General features: G+C 43.5%; 2 protein-coding genes across 3 annotated transcripts in view; one reads left to right on the forward strand and one right to left on the reverse strand.

Annotated features, from left to right (window-relative positions):
• Positions 1–4,418, forward strand: part of CC2D1B (coiled-coil and C2 domain containing 1B) — a 40,205-nt gene extending 35,787 nt beyond the window's left edge. The window contains exon 25 of the transcript XR_007506911.1: positions 3,744–4,418. The gene's annotated coding sequence lies outside the window, so the exon portion shown is untranslated. The remainder of the gene's footprint in view (positions 1–3,743) is intronic.
• Positions 2,123–16,767, reverse strand: part of ZFYVE9 (zinc finger FYVE-type containing 9) — a 64,831-nt gene continuing 50,186 nt past the window's right edge. For both annotated transcript variants that reach the window (XM_049807527.1, XM_049807526.1), the window contains 8 exons: positions 12,515–12,597; positions 11,668–11,772; positions 8,797–8,947; positions 7,263–7,343; positions 5,719–5,881; positions 4,450–4,555; positions 3,239–3,415; positions 2,123–2,379 (listed from right to left, as the gene is read on the reverse strand). In XM_049807527.1, coding sequence (XP_049663484.1) covers positions 2,218–2,379; positions 3,239–3,415; positions 4,450–4,555; positions 5,719–5,881; positions 7,263–7,343; positions 8,797–8,947; positions 11,668–11,772; positions 12,515–12,597 — 1,028 coding nt within the window. In that variant the 3' untranslated portion in view covers positions 2,123–2,217. The remainder of the gene's footprint in view (positions 2,380–3,238; positions 3,416–4,449; positions 4,556–5,718; positions 5,882–7,262; positions 7,344–8,796; positions 8,948–11,667; positions 11,773–12,514; positions 12,598–16,767) is intronic.

Genomic DNA, 16,767 nt, shown 5'->3' on the forward strand with positions numbered 1-16,767 from the left:
CTATGGTTGAAGCAAACATGTCAGTCAGTCACCAGTTGATAGTGTTTTGCACAAACATAATCCAAACCTAAAAGACTTTTGGGGCAAAGGAAGAGAAGATAAAGATTTTTCACCTCTTTTACTGCATTATTAAGCATAACAATGCAACTAAAATAACTGGAAAGCCGCTGCTGTGGCAAAGCTGGAGTGCAGGCTCTAGAAGGAAGATTATTAGTTGGTTTATGGAATGTTCTTCCCGACACTGAATCTTGCCTACACCGCATAGTGCTGCGCTGTGTCCCAAGGTGTGCAAAAACAGCGTGCAGAGGGGAGTCTGAAAGTAACCTTAGTCCTGCTCCGCTGCACAAATACACAGGAAGGCTAGTGACTGTGTAATAGCTTAAGGTTTGTCCATCATGAAACGTTTAAGTAAGCCGCATTAAGCCAGCCACCTTTTCCCAGATGCCAGAGGTAAGGTTTCACTTTGATGTAACACTTGCTCTTTTAAGTGTAGTTGCGTGCTACCTCTTGCTGGCCAGCTTTTATTTGTGGAGTTGGACCCCAGTTCTCTGGCCTGCCTTCTCCAAGTGTTGGGTGGCGACAGCTGTAATTTACAGTATTGGATTTGTCAGACTTTGCTTTTTTTTAAAAAGCAGTAGCCATTTATTCACAAATGCACTCTGTACATACACTGTGCTGTCTTTACATAAAATACATTGCTACGTGTGCAGTTACCTTTTCCTTGGCCCAGCTAATGCTGTTTATTTGTTTAAAAAATGTAGCATCAGTCTCACGGTAGCCTTGCACTTCCCTTTTATATCTGAAAGGAGGCTCGTGTTAGTCACATACAGCAAAATCAAAATAATCCCCGCTGCATCCACCAGAACTGACTGCACGTGGGGACAATGCAAGGTCCGAGATACTTTGTTCACCATCAGCGAGTCCCTCTCTTCCCAAATTAATCTTCTGTATAGAGAGGAGGAGAAACCTTCACCCCATGCCCCCTTCCTGGGAGGGACTCAAACCAGCTGCATTGCATGGCTACGGCTAAACAAACCGAATCCCCTGCTCCTGCTTTCAGCGCTTTCCAGTGGTTAGCAGCTTTCCACGGAGACAGTGAGACTGTAGAACCACGTTTCCTCTGGCTGATTCTCAGTTCTAGCTTCACAATGTCGTGGCAGCTGCTTTCCTTCCTTACTAAAGCCCTCTCAGGTGAGACCAAGAGCACTGGGCCAAGTGCAAGTGTTCAGAGCTGACCAGAAAGCCTTTTTTCAGCAGAACATGCAAAAACAGCCACTCTATACTTTTATCACAGGTAAGCTTTTACATGGTGCTGCTAATATGAAGTGCAAGCTGTCTTGTATTACATGACACTAGCGTTACACTACAGCATACAGCAAGGAGACTTAAAGCTGCCCTGGGTGTTACTTTTCTTTGAAAAGCAGGACCTACTGGGGAAGAGGAATGAGACAGAACTGCACTTGAGGGCTAATATTTCCTCTGCTTTGTACAGATTTGTAAACAAAGTACGGAATAGCAGAGTTGTTCTAGGAGATTATAGAAATCTGCCCAGGTGACGATTTTTTATAGTAAATAGAGGAAAAAAGTAAACTAGCCTATTAATTACACACACAAAACTGCAGTTTACATAACACCGCTTTGAGAGAGATGCCTGCCCTTCTTCTTCATTTGGACGCATCTACAAACGTAGTTATGGCTAGGTAATCTTTCCCTGTCTCTCAAGGGCTACACCAAAAGTATTTCAACCAATAATCTGGTCAAAATAATGTAAACGTTACTTTTTAATGTCTACAGAATAACCACAAACGGCATTATGATGAGGTCAGAATGGAGGTCTTGATTGTTGTTTCTTACATGTCCATCTACAAACAGTACAAGATTGGAGTTTCACTTTTTATTTACGCCCCAGTGATCTTTGCACCCGTTTGAGCATTTAGAGTACATGACTGTAAGTCTTTAAACATGAGCATTTCTCTAAACAGTAACAGAAGTGTATTAGCTGCAAGGATAGCATAGCCATGTTGTCGTATAGAAGCTGCCCTGATCCTCTGTTTGTTGACAATGCATAGAAGATTTAGAATTATGGAACAACTGTCCCTCCCTCCTCCCCCCCCTCCCCCAATAGTGTTAACAAAAGCTTAATTTTCCAGTTTTAAAGTGCAAATGATTCAGATACAACTGCTGCTTGAACAGGTCTGAACAGAAAATGAAGTCCTCTTATGAGATGTTTTCCAGAATATAAAAGATGAGCTCCATTATGACGGGCCCCTCACTCAACTGACATGCCCCTCCATGAATCACTGGAACTAAGGCACTGTCCAGGTCATTCATGTATTGAGAGGGCAGTGGCTGTCCATTACTCCCAGCTTGATAACCAACCTAAAAAATACAAAGTAAGAGTGGGTTTTACAGCGAATAGGACACAAGACTGTGATTCAGTGGGCAGTAAGGGAAGTGCTGTGCCAGGAGGATGATTTGTGTGAGGTGCCGTGGCCGCTGCCTGGGGGAGGTCAGGCACTTGAACAGGATGTAGCAGGCACTAAAGCAGCTTTTCCACTTTTTTGTTGTTGTTGTTCTTTGTGTTCCCAGTGGCTGCCTAGACAAAAGTAGCCTTTTTTTTCTACTGCTTTGTCAAAGCAGATCATTCAGATCAGCAGAAACCGCACCCTGCATTATCAGATTAAGTCACGCAGTATTTAAAAGCTAGTTGTTACTAAGAACACCGTCCGCTCTGAGGCAAGGCCAGCTGTCTTGCCGGGGACCCTTATCTCTGCTTGTAGATTTTGCTGTAGAGCACTCTCGAGGGGACCTTCCATCTGTTTGTTTCTCTGCCTCATATGCAGTGTGATCTTCTAAGAACAGCCATGCTCGTCAACAATGTTTTATGCTCACCCAAGAATACATTTACTATATACTCCTGTCCTTTAGCTTCTGGTGAAAAGGCCGACTCGGAGTCTTCTCTGAGGACGTGGCAGGCCTGCAGCTCGCAGGTCTCTGACTACAGAGCAGGTGCTGCTAGCGGCATACGGGGGTCAAGCCTGGTGTTAATTCAGGCTCGGCGCTAGCTTTCCAATTTTAACAGATGGCCCAAAACGCCAAACAACAGTCGGCACCCCTAGATTAGCATCTGATACTGGTAATTCTTTAACCAAGAGGCTAGCTGAATTGTTCTCTTCCCTTTTTGGGGAACAAACAAGGGAACAACCCCCCAGTTAAACCAAAACTATTCAGGACTTACTTGATCTGAGTCAAGTGTAACACGCAGACCTAGCTTAGTCATTCCATCTTCTTTCAGCAATTTAAGATGAGGACACAGGGCTAAACAGAAAGCCTTTGCCACGTTTTCAGTCAATCTGCTGTGGTCGGCTGGGTCACTCAGACCATTATGTTGCTCATCATTTTCCAGGAAAAACACCTGATGGAAAGAGTTAACGCAAGACTTACTTAACACTTGGCTTTTCTAGGAAATAAGGTTACTGAGATGCCATTTAATCTTTTTACAAATGAAGACTAAAAGAAGAGCTGCTCAGGGAAGACCAGCAAAAGACCCTGAAGACAAGCCACCTTAGGGGGGAAAAAAAACCAACCCAACTTCAAAAGAAAGATTTAAATAGTGCTGTTCTCAAAAACCTTTCAGTTCTGGTCAAAAGCCTCATTATGGAAATTCACTATGTACTGCACATAGTTTTTAATAAAAACCTGCTTTTAAACAGATGTTAATTTCAGAAAATTTGCATTTTTAGTAGAAGCCATCCCAGCCTGCAGATTGGTACTGGGTTGTCACTGAACTTGTCTCTCTTGAATCCAGCTGACCTGGGAAAAAAGGATGCTACGGTGGCAAGTCGCAGAGTGAGTAACTTGGCTCCTCCTGGGCAGGTTATGTGAAATACTTGAAGAAATCTTTTAACATTAGCATTTGTGTGCTGGCAGAGTCACAGGTAACATCAGCTATGCAAGTAGTTTCTGCAAGTGATTTATTCCACAGCAGTTTTCATTTTAACTTGCAATATTTTAGAGAAGATGGCTCAAAAGAACATTTTTAAAAATAAGTAATTATTAAGATTTGTCTCCATTTAAAAAGGTAGTTTTTAAAACCAATGCTGATGAAACCAGCTGTTACCTTGGGTAACACAGTAAGCAAGTATTTTTCTGGTTCCTCCCCCATGTTCAACAGCCATACGCGAGAAGAGGTGGCCAACACAGAGTCGGCTGTAGAGGCTGGCTGTGGTGGCAGCCTGAGCTGTGCATTAGCGATGGGATATTTTGTTCTGCACAGTGCCGTACTGAGTATTTCCTTGCAGGTAGGAAAGGTAATACAGGTTTGTTCTGAAGAATTTGCTGCTTTAATTTTGGTGAGTAGGGAGAGCAGGTCAAAAGAAGACTAGGCCGTAGTTGCAGTCCCAAAATGCCAAGTGTTGGTTTACATGCAGCTCAATTTGACTGACTTACCTCTGTCCACCGAATGACCTTTCCATTTGCCTTGTACTCTGAGCCATGAAATATCTTCACGCTTGTTATAGACTCCATTGATTTGCCATCAATAGGGCTTACAACACTGTAAAAGGGAGGGAGAAGGCTAAGTTCCAACTTAGCAAAAAACATGAGCTGAACAGAGAGCACTGCAAAAGAGAACTACGTCAGGATCAAAGGGCAGCTCCTCTGCTACACCTGAATCCTCCAGCTGCCTCACTGCAGGTTTTTTCCGAACTGAGCATTCTGCAGTTTGAACTGCTACAACACAGCGACTTACCACACCAGCTTCATGGGGCACAGACCAAAATTAGCCTCAGAAGGGAACCCAAAGGCTTCTCTCAGGGTGCCAAAACCAATGATCTCGAATGCCAACTGCTAATTGTGACGATGGTGCTGGGCCTGCAGCTTCACAGGGAGCAGCAGCCTTTCTGGAATGGGCTCCTACGGGGCTGAGCAGGAAGGAAGAGCCAAGAGGCAGCGTGCTCCCTGCTGGCCCTGCAGCTCTCGCCCCTGACACCCGCCCTGGTCAATAGGCACAAACCAGGTGCAGGAAGCAGGTTCTTCAACAAAGCTTCGCACCAGAGCTGAGATCTTGTAAGGTGCTAAGGCAGCAATGAGGTATTTCATACAGGTTTGATTTTTATTCATTTGTAACCTCAGTGTAGGCCAGCAATACCTGAAACACTACTAACACAGCCCAGAATTTAATTACAGAACCTAAGACTGACTAGGAGAGCCTGAAACTGCAGAAATATCCTCCTTTCTAGATGCCAATTCCTTAAACATTGCACCCATCACAACAGCACTTTACTGCCATAAATACTTAAGCTGCCATATATACCCTTCTTTTGGCTTAAGTATCAGGAGTCCATATATACTGTTGATGTTCAGCAATTTTATTTCCAGCACTACTTAATGCAAACTAAGCACCAAGAGAGCAAAGTGACCACAATAGGCAGGGTTCAGCGCTGAGTGTTGGAGACAGATTAGTGGTTTCCAATAACTGGATATTAGCAATGGCAAAAAATCTATAGCACTGACAACTTTTCTAAATTGATGCCCCAAAGCTCTGGTATCTCAATTCCATTTTCATTACGTTTAATTGCATCTTATCACTCAAAATAGAGGCATAGACTTGTAATCCCTATTGATTTGAAAACTCATGCACCTTATTAAGATTAATTAAAATTTTTAACAAATACTGTCAGCCACCATTCAATGTCAAGCGATTGCTCCTCTACTTACCCCTTACTAAAGTTTTTATCATCTTCTACCCACTGAATATGAACATGTTCCTGAGGATCTTCAGCATCTACTTTGCCACAAGTGATGGTGAAGTCTTTCATCTCTCTTAAGGCCTGCCTCAAAGAGTCCATGTTCTCAGCAGTTATCTGGACCATTACTCCATCTAGGGAACCGAGAAATCCTGATAAGCCAAGATAAGCCACACTGAACAGAGCAAATATAAAAAAAGAAATAAAACATCCTTCCTCTTTTTGCAACAGCAAGGTTAAACATCTGTTTTAAGAGTCATAGGCAGCAGCGCTACATAAGACCAAGTCTGAACTCGGATTCCTAAAACGTAGCACTGATGAGTGTTGACTAGGGAAAACACAAGGATAATGTGAAGTCCATCTACCAGGTAAAGCCAGCTATAGCAATGGCCGCATCAGTTCACCTCAAAACTTGACACCTGCTCTAGGCAGCCCTCAGAAACCCCATGTGCCCCACCTCCAGTCAGCTGTCACCTCTGTGGGCACTGGAAGCAGGGCTCCAGCGGCAACGCAGCTTTTGCGAAGTCAATGCTTGCCCGACAGTGGCAAAAGATAGAGAATTTGATTGGATTGGTCTAAATTACTGCAGAAATAACTCAGGATGACACACTTTCCCAACATACAGACTCCTTGCCTGAATCTACCCATACCTCTGTCTTGCACTAAACCGCCAATTTAGACACAGAAAATGGTATAATGACCTACATATACTGACTTGCAGTGAGATGGCTGCTTTTCAGCCCTGGGTGACCACTCACCCATGGACTGCACACTCCTACAGCTGCAAGCTCTCAAGTTGGTGCAGCTTAAGGAGTTCCTGCTCGTCAGTGGAGCTGTGCAAACTGACTGCACGCAGGGGCTTCTTGCATACCTCACTCGCAACCTGTAAGGAGCACACTTAAAACACTACTGTCTGCGTTGTCACGTCTGCAGTGAGGTTAGACTACAAAGTTCTGTAGCTCAGCTAACAAGCAATAACTTTCAATCCGGTGTACACAGCCAGCATTTATTTCTGTGATACGACAACTGCTAGAAGAAGAACAAACCAAATCAGAGAGGTACCAGCTCAACAATCTCGACCTGTCATGTTCTCATCTGCCTACACACAAGCATATAAACAATGCACATTCATAATCTTGCATAAAGCAGAGCTATTTGGGAACAGGGTAAGTTTAGCAGGGCTTCTTCTGGTCAGTGGATTACACATTCCATATTTCTTAGGCTCAGGATTTCCTCATTCAACCCAAACCAGTAAACTGATCACAGGCTCACAAGCCAAGTATTTCCTATCTTCCCCTCATTTTCTTGTTCTACAGCATCTGGACAAGTTCCTCCTCATTAAACGAAACAGGGTTTTTTTGCTAAGAAGTAGGATAAAGCTGAAGCAGCAGCATGATTCAAATGCCCAAGGCGTAACAGCGGGGCACTGTTATGCACCACCACACCTGATAACTACAAAGCTGAGCTGTGTTAAGAGGGAAGAAGTGTGTTTTAAGCAAGCAGTTCAGTTCTTACCTTCTACTATACTGGATTTGGCAAGGTAGCCTGAAGAGGATTTTAAAGCTCCACTGAACACAAAGAAGCTGGCACCAGTCACTGCAACAACAATAGGAGTGATTTAGTGAGGCTTTCGTCACAACAATGCCTTACACAAGAATCGGGTATCACAGCTCCATCATCCAGAGAGGTGATTAATCTAAATCAGGACAAATGCTGCTTAGAATTATGGTGACTTTAATGCACATCACAGGCTTGGATATGGAAAGGCAAATCACCCAGTTATTTTCTAAACTGGACTACAGTTTTTGTCAACCTTAATGAATGCTCATAATTCATCACTCTCCCTCTCCCCATACACACCTCTAAGTTTCAGGACTACTAATTTAGGGTAACCAAGTACATAATTAACTACTAAATGTTCCCACACAGCTGGTAAAGATTGTGAGCGAGCTGTTTATGGATCACACCATAACACCAACCCACTGGTAAGGCCACAGCTCAAAGCCACCTGATTTAAAGTCAAATTCTCTTAAATGACCACGAAGCATCATGAAATCCCTGCTGGAAATCCCTCTTCTTGTCCCATATGTACAATGAACAGAAGTCAGATAAGATCATCAGTCCTGAGTGACATCCCATGCCAGTATACTCACTGGAGTGACTGGGGATACTTGCAAAAGATAAAAGTTGGCCTCTGTCTTGCTTGTTCTCATTTGGAGATAGTATAAATCTCTTTGCCAGAAATTTTCCCCCAAACCACAACATTTAAATTCTCAGCACACTGCTCCTGCAGCCTTTCAGCCTACTCTAACAAAAACAAAGCCTGGAAATTAGATGGTCTAATTGAGGTAAACATGAGTTGTTTCTTGAAGATGCATTATTAAAATGCTGCTGTTGTTGGTTATTCCTATTTACCTTTCCTAAACCTAATCTTCCTCCTTTCACATAGCATAGGTCAAGCACAGGCAACCACAGCCTCACCTGTAGTCTCCAATAATGCCAAAGACAGCTCTCATCATTAACGTAGAGATGTGTCCTAAACGAATTAACAGCACTGTGACCTCTGGAGCACCACAAGTCCCGAGTTGTATTGTGCAAGCAGTTATTATCATATTTACAAGGGAGCAAGCTGTTATGTGCTATATTTTGCGTCTGCTTGATCTACGAAGTTGCTAGAACACCTCTCAGACAAATTCAAAACAGCACCATTGACCTAGAGGAGTGTGATGTGGACTGTACACAGGATGCAAACCACACAGCGTGCCCCCTGACATCCGAGATCACAGATTCTGCAAGAGGAGTAAAACACCAAAGGGCAGACAGAGCAACGCGTTACTATTCCTTGTGTTGCATGTCTAACTCGCAAAGCTGCCCATTCAGTAACACCAGCAGTCAGAATTATTTTCTCTGTCTAACAGAAACTCAGTGAAATGCAGACAAACCCAGTTCTGACTGATTCAGAGCCACATGCTGGAACGGTAACACAATCGGCAAAGAAGTCATGCAGAGCGCCGGGAGGAACAGCCTCCTCGTGAACCCCCTTTCTCACCCTTCCTTGGCTGATTATGGATGCTGATGGCCTGCGTCTGGTAATTCCCGTCATCATTCTGAACACACACCAGATGCGAGTCTGCTTTCTCATTGAAGCACGCTCCCCCTGCTAGAACATGCTCGTTGGATTTGTTCATGGCTTTCATCATCTGCAAACAAAAAGGTTTACCGTTTCTATCCTGTTCATCAAGCACTACTACAAATAGGTGATTCTTGGAACAGTTTAATCGGACAAAGCTTCTCAACAGTGCTTATATTCTCATGTCAGATCTTAGCACTCAGAACCATAAACTGCTTTTGAAAAGAGGGTTCAGGTCTTATACCGTTTAGATGCTTGGAGTGCCACCTTTTAGGTAATTGAGATAAAAGGCATAAGGGATAGCTGAGCTATATAGGTTGCAAAAGCTATTATCTCTAGCTGTTTTAAAAAAAATAAATTCACAGGAAAAAAAATATTAGAAAAACATTGGGAGGAAATATCTGGCTTGTTTACAAAACTACAGTTGCTTATGGCATAAATCACAAATGCTGCCTCCACAGTTCAGTGCTAGACTGGCATTCAGACTTGGGGCATTTAATCCTGGTTCTGCCATGACCAGACACCAAACCTTTAGTGTCTCTGTGCTTCACCTGCATGAAGTGGTAAAATTGGGACCAATGTTCCCCAGATGAAGACTTTTTAAAAAGATCTGAATTATAGACATCCAGAAATAATTTTGATTTCCTGCAAAGAAGCAGGAAATCAAAAAGCATCCAGAAAGTCTGTGATATATCTGCACTTCAGTTTTCCTGATTATCATCTAACATACACCTAGTTACATGCCTTGACAAAATATTCTTGTAAGTTTTATAGCTTCCTTCTTCTCCTCTCTTCCTCTTCATGGAGGCTCAGACTATGAGATTTTTGACCCAAAAGAAAACTGAGGGAGTCCTCTCTCTGCGGAATTTGTTTCAAAACCAAAAATCATATGTTTGCTTAAAAGAAAAAAAAGGCAAATTAAATTACACACACACACACACCCCCCAGTGAAAACCCTGATGAGAAGGAAAATGCTGAATTATTTGACATATCTTAACAGCACTCATACTCCCATCCTCTGCCTCCTGTAGCTGATAAGCACGCACGCTACACACAACACATTTGTGTGTCTCAGTCTAACATAAAACCATAATTATAGTGTCAGGTACATTAGCTGATGCTCGCTATTGACACATGTGCACAGGTGTAATGTTTGGGGAGGAAACTTAATGAAGAATTTGCATCAGACAAGAGTGTATTTCATTATCTAGTTTATCATGTCATGCTCTAGGAACAAGATTTTAGCTCAACAGCAGCCATCTTTATGGAGCCCTGTAGCTGCCTTCAGCATAAGAAGAAACAACTGGACATGGCAGCTGTGCTTTGTAACGAGGCAACTGATTAAAAAATGACAGTCACCTTTCCTGAAGGACTAAATGGGCAACTAAGTATTACTGTCAGTTGTAGAAAATTTAAATAATTTTGAAGATAAAAATATGTAGTTAATAGAAAAACTATATATTAATGTTTAATTTGTCAATTACAGTCTGAATTCTCTGCATTTAATCCATGCATGAGATTTAAAATTAGTTTTTCACTTTCTAGATCTAGAGTGACACTTTTCTAATTAAATACTGCTTTACATGGGGAAAAAAAGTAAAGGTCTTGTGGTTTAATTCATCTTAATTTAAACTAAACTCAGGTGAAAATTTTCTAGTAATTCAACCTTTCAACTGGATTGCAAGCGATAATGTTACATAAATAACACTTTCTCCATTTAAAAAGTTGAATCCTTGCTTCACACTGGAAAGAGAACCCAGGCATGATGCAGAGATTTTGCTAAGCTGCACAACACAGGAATTTCCTCACAGTCCAGCTTAGTGCAATGTCTAACACAGAACTGAAGCTAACACACTTGCAAACACTAGGCACAGCTAACACTAAACTGTATCTTGTGTGCCAATCCGTATTTAATTCATGCAAATTTTAATGAGCCTTTCCATTTTCTCACAACTGCATCAAGAATTAATACAGACCCTTTATCATCTTGCTTCATCAGTTTCATCTTTTTCAAACTTCACATAAGAACACTTTTTCCTTTTGCTCAATTTATTTCTTTATTCTCAGTGTTATTTTACTCAAATCCTTCCTGCAGGGAAAGTGTCTCCTGAGATAAAGCTGTATTCTGCTGTGATATTACAAGAACTTTTACAAATACTATTTTGCCCAGGAGGTTTGCTCGCACCCCAACTGCTGATTGGTTCCAAAATACAAAGTTACCCCCTCCTCTTCAGACAGAACACAAAATCTATCACCTTCTCCATTGCTCTCTTTCATTATTGTTCAAATACCTTCTCACCCAGCTTTCTCAACAGCACTAAATCCTAAAGATGCTGATTTTCTCACACCAGAAATAAAGTATAAAATTTAGATGTTAAGAGAAATTTTACATAATAACATACATAATAAACAGCAATCCAACAAATACTAGTAAATTCAAGTATGCACACACAACATAGATGAGAAAAGCTAATCCATGTTTTCCTCCTAGTTTACCTCTACAAGTGTAAAGTTTGTCAACTTATTTGCTCAAATCAAACTAGTATTACACTTCATATGTAAACAGTTAAAAAAACTGAAGAAAAAGAATTTAATTAATACTAAATTGAATTGTATTCTTCCTGTGGAGCCACCCTCACTCACTTTCAAATGATGTGTGCATCACTCATTTATCATTTGCTTTTGAAGCAGTTTTCCCTAGTGGTAGTGAATTAAAATAAAATTCCTTCAGATCCCAGGTCCTCCAGCCACAAAGAAACTGTACACAAATGTATTTCTTACAAGCATTACCTCATTATATCTGTTGCTAGGAATTTTGATGCTGGTTTTTCTGACTTCCATATCAACCACTAAACCTTGGACCACAGGCAGTGTGTACTGGTAATTTCTGAAGTCCTGGTAATTAAAACAAGTTTTTAAAAGTTAGGCATGATGATCATCATTAACATTGTAGGTTTCATAACTATCCTAGTGACTACTAGTTAACTCATAAAAATAATTGTAACCAGTGACTGAAAGGCAGGGAGAGATGGAGACAACACAGCTTGTAACCTACATAATCAAAGTACACAAATGAAAAAACATCATCATGACTGCTAGTCATTTCACTGATTTTCTTACATCAAAATTAATATTCTCCAGCCTTGAATGTCATCACTAAGAAAATTTGCTCTCTGTGTTCTGTTACATTACTGTATAGAGTTACTAGATTTTCAAACAGTGAGATTAAGTCATGCATCAAAGAGAATTTTCTATATTGAAAATACTAGCAAAGTAGGAAGAGCTAATAACTTTGCTTCTATTGAAGCACTGTATAATCAGAGAGCTGTGACTGCACACTGTGATGACCTAGCACTTCCGAGGAAAGAATCTGAGCAGCGAATGCACTTGTTTCAGGATCCAAACATTCTCAGGTGGCCACGTTTTGGATGTTAATTTGGGTACCTTGTTACAATTCATCCTGTTGTTGAAAGCTAACATCCAATATCAGTAACAGCAGGTAAATTCATCCAAATGCCCACTATTTCCTCTTGTCATCTTCTGAGCCTGCCAGCTACTACGTGCAACAGGAGTACAGTTCTCCCCACATTGATCCATTCACACCAATGAAACGTGCAAACTCAGTCTCAGCACTTACTGCAAGAAGGTTCATAATCGTGTGTCCAGTCTCTCCAAACAAAGGCTTACGAAATCTGACACTAAAAAGTGGGCATGGATAAACTAGGACAAAATGAAACAGAAAAGGTCAGATTGAAATTTACACACTGAGATTCTGCAAAAACAGACTCAATACAATCTTCTCAGTTGAATACGGTAAGCAGCAGCAAAAGAAGGGACTGGAAAGAAGACCAGAGTTTAAAAAGCAAAAGCGAAGAATAGTTTAACACTATAATGCACCTTACATGTGTGTCATGGCTCCTTGCCCACCACGCTCGAAACAATAAGAAGAATTATGTGGAATGCTTACAAGTGCCACACTGCAAGACTGAACCTAGCGATCTGGACACAGATTGCAAAGATGAACTTTCTAAATGCTTTTCTCAGGCTACTTCTTGGAAATGGCTTCTTCCTTTTTTATGACTATCCTGCTGCTCTCCACTATAGCATCATAAGCCTTTAGCTTCTGTGGCTGACGTGTGACATTCAAGTGATAATACAGATTATTTCATTTTCTGTTTTCATGATTTCATAAGAACATGGCAATTACTCATACAGGAGTATGTAAAAAACAATTAAAAGGACACTTATGGTATGTCAGCAATGCAAAGTATCTGCATTCCTTGACTGACTTAGCCATACTTGTAAAAGATCTATGATGCAATTCAAAGTGTAGTGTATGGATCTGGCTGCATTACATTATGTTGCAGCAGAAGCCATAGCAGTGCTTGGAACATGACTCATGCAGTAATACGTAATGCCAAGGTTTTCTAAATGCATGTTTGAAGGAAGGTTCCTGAACTATCCTCAGGCAAACACTCAGCCCAAAATGCCACTCAGTGTAGTCAGAAGGGGCTGCAAAATGCTCAGCAGGTTTGAATAACGTCATCAGGATTTCCTGATAGGAATAAGCTCCAGCTTCTGCACATGGATGCGATATCTAGAAAGCATCACCGCTCCTACACATGCACCACACAGCTGACAACTCATGCACAGTGTCCTGAGGCACCAAGAAGTGCTGAATTTCCCATGTCTGCCACCCTGGCTGCATACAGCAGCTCAGCTACGTCCTAGATGCACCAAACTCCCCGAGCTGGGGCTGTACGGTTGATCCGACACAGCTGGTACGTGACCCTACCGGGGAGGAGCCTTGCTAGACCTGCTGTTTACAAACAGAAGGACTGGTGGGAGATGTGGTGGTCAGAGGCTGTCGTGGGCTTAGCGACCATGAAACGATAGAATTCTCGATTCTTGGTGAGGTAAGGAAGGGGGTCACCAAAACCACCGCTGTGGACTTCTGGAGGGCAAACTTTGGCCTGTTCAGGACACTGGTTGAGAGAGTCCCTTGGGAGACAGTCCTGAAGGACAAAGGGGTCCAGGAAGCCTGGATGTTCTTCAAGAAGGAAATCTTGAAGGCTCAGGACCAGGCTATTCCCACAGGCCACAAACGAACTGCCAGGGAAGACCACCAGCCTGGCTGAACAAGGAGCTTTTGCCGGGACTCAGGAAAATAGGAGAGTTTACCATCTTTGGAAGAAAGGGCAGGCAACTCAGGAAGAGTACAGGGATCTTGTTAGGACATGCAGAGAGAAAATTAGAAAGGCAAAAGCTCAGCTAGAACTCAATCTGGCCGCTGTCGTAAGAGACAACAAAAGATGTTTTTACAAATATGTTAATGATAAAAAGAGAGCCAAGGAGAATATCTATCCTTTATCGGATGCAGAGGGGAACATTGCCACCAAAGATGACGAAAAGGCTGAGGTACTTAATGCCTTCCTTGCCTCAGACTTTAACAGGGAGACCAGTTATCCTCAGGGTACTCAGCCCCCTGAACTGGAAGACAGGGATGGAGAGCAGAATATACCCCCCTTAGTCCAGGAGGAAATAGTAAATGACCTGCTACGCCATCCAGTCACTCACAAGTCTATGGGACCTGATGGGATCCATCCAAGAGTACTGAGGGAACTGGCGGAGGTCCTTGCCAAGCCACTCTCCATCTTCTATCAGCAATCTTGGTCAACAGGGGAGGTCCCAGAGGACTGGAGGCTTGCCAATGTGACATCCATTTTACAAGAAGGGTCGGAGGGAGGATCTGGGAAACTACAGGCCTGTCAGCCTGACCTCGATACCAGGGAAGATTATGGAACAGTTTGTCGTGAGAGCGCTCATATGGCATGTCCGGGACAAGCAGGGGATCAGGCCCAGCCAGCATGGGTTCATGAAAGGCAGGTCCTGCTTGACCAACCTGATCTCCTTCTATGACCAGGTGACCTGCCTAGTGGATGAGGGAAAGGCTGTGGGTGTTGTCTACCTTGCCTTCAGCAAGGCCTTTGACACTGTCTCTCATGGCATACTCCACGAGAAGCTGGTGTCTGATGGCTTGGACAAGTGTACTCTTCGCTGGGTGAAAAACTGGCTGGAAGGACGAGCCCAGAGGGTTGTGGTGAATGGAGTTAAATCCAGTTGGCGGCCGGTCACAAGTGGTGTTCCCCAGGGCTCGGTGTTGGGGCCAGTTCTGTTTAATATCTTTATCAATGATCTGGATGAGGGGATTGAGTGCACCCTCAATAAGTTTGCGGATAACACCAAGTTGGGAGGCAGGGTTGATCTGCTGGAGGGTAGGAAGGCTCTACAGAGGGATCTGGACAGGCTGGACCGATGGACCGAGGCCAATTGTATGAGGTTCAACAAGGCCAAGTGCCAGGTCCTGCACTTGGGTCACAACAACCCCGTGCAGCGCTACAGGCTTGGGGAAGAGTGGCTGGAAAGCTGCCCGACAGAAAAGGACCTGGGGGTGCTGGTTGACAGCCGGCTGAGTATGAGCCGGCAGTGTGCCCAGGTGGCCAAAAAGGCCAACGGCATCCTGGCCTGTATCAGAAATAGTGTGGCCAGCAGGAGCAGGGAGGTGATTGCTGCCCTGTACTCAGCACTGGCGAGGCCACACCTCGAGTACTGTGTTCAGTTTTGGGCCCCTCGCTACGGGAAAGACATGGAGGTGCTGGAGCGTGTCCAGAGAAGGGCAACCAGTTGGTGAGGGGCCTGGAGCACAAGTCTTATGAGGAGCGGCTGAGGGAGCTGGGGCTGGTTAGTCTGGAGAAGAGGAGGCTGAGGGGAGACCTTATCGCTCTCTACAACTACCCAAAAGGAGGTTGTAGGGAGGTGGGGGCTGGTCTCTTCTGTCAGGTGGCTGGAGATAGGATGAGAGGAAATGGCCTCAAGTTGTGGCAGGGGTGGTTTAGATTGGATATTAGGAAAACTTCTTTACTGAAAGGGTTGTCAGGCATTGGAACAGGCTGCCCAGGGAAGTGGTTGAGTCACCATCCCTGGAGGTATTGAGAAAGCACATAGACAAGGCACTTCAGGACATGGTTTAGTGGGCATGGTTGACGGTTGGACTCCGTGATCTTAAAGGTCTTTTCCAACCTAAATGATTCTATGATTCTATGATCTGCAGATGATCAGCAGGCATCTTCTGCACTTCTAGCAACCCGAAGTGATTCCTGCATCTTATCTGCTGCACACCCAGCAGTACTGGACAAATGGCCGAAATCTGACAATTCCACCAGAAAAGAGGATGTGTCCAAGGAAACCTGGAACACAAATGCAGCCCCTTCCAAGAGTGGATTGAGGAAGTGACCTGCAGTCACAACTGTCACAGCACAAGTGAACATGCCTAAATCCAAAACCACAGCTACAGAAATTATTCAAACCCCAGCTTCCCAACATACTCAGAGCAGGTACTTCTGTTTATGAATAACAAAACATTTGTTTCTGTGCTAAAAAACAGATGTCATGTCCAAGATATGAGCATCTTTGTTTTTCTAAATGCTAACTGGAATATTGGTTTTGTTTGGCAAGGTTTTGGTAGCGGGGGGGGGGAGGGGGTTACAGGGGTGGCTTCTGTAAGAAGCTGCTGGAAGCTTCCCCTGTGTTCGAGAGCGAGCGAGCCCATACTAGCTGGCTCTAAGACGGACCCGCCGCCGGCCAAGGCCGAGCCAATCAGTGATAGTGGTAACGCCTCTGTGATAACATTTTTAAGAAGGAAAAAAGTTGGGACGGAGAGAAACTGCCGCCGGAGTGAGGAGTGAGAACATGTAAGAGAAACAAGCCTGCGGACACCAAGGTCAGTGAAGAAGGAGGGGGAGGAGATGCTCCAGGCGCCGGAGCGAAGATTCCCCTGCAGCCCGTGGTGAAGACCCTGGTGAGGCAGGCTGTCCCCCTGCAGTCCAGGGA

This window comes from Accipiter gentilis, chromosome 8 (genome assembly GCF_929443795.1).
Source record: "Accipiter gentilis chromosome 8, bAccGen1.1, whole genome shotgun sequence".
Taxonomy (NCBI): domain Eukaryota; kingdom Metazoa; phylum Chordata; class Aves; order Accipitriformes; family Accipitridae; genus Astur; species Astur gentilis.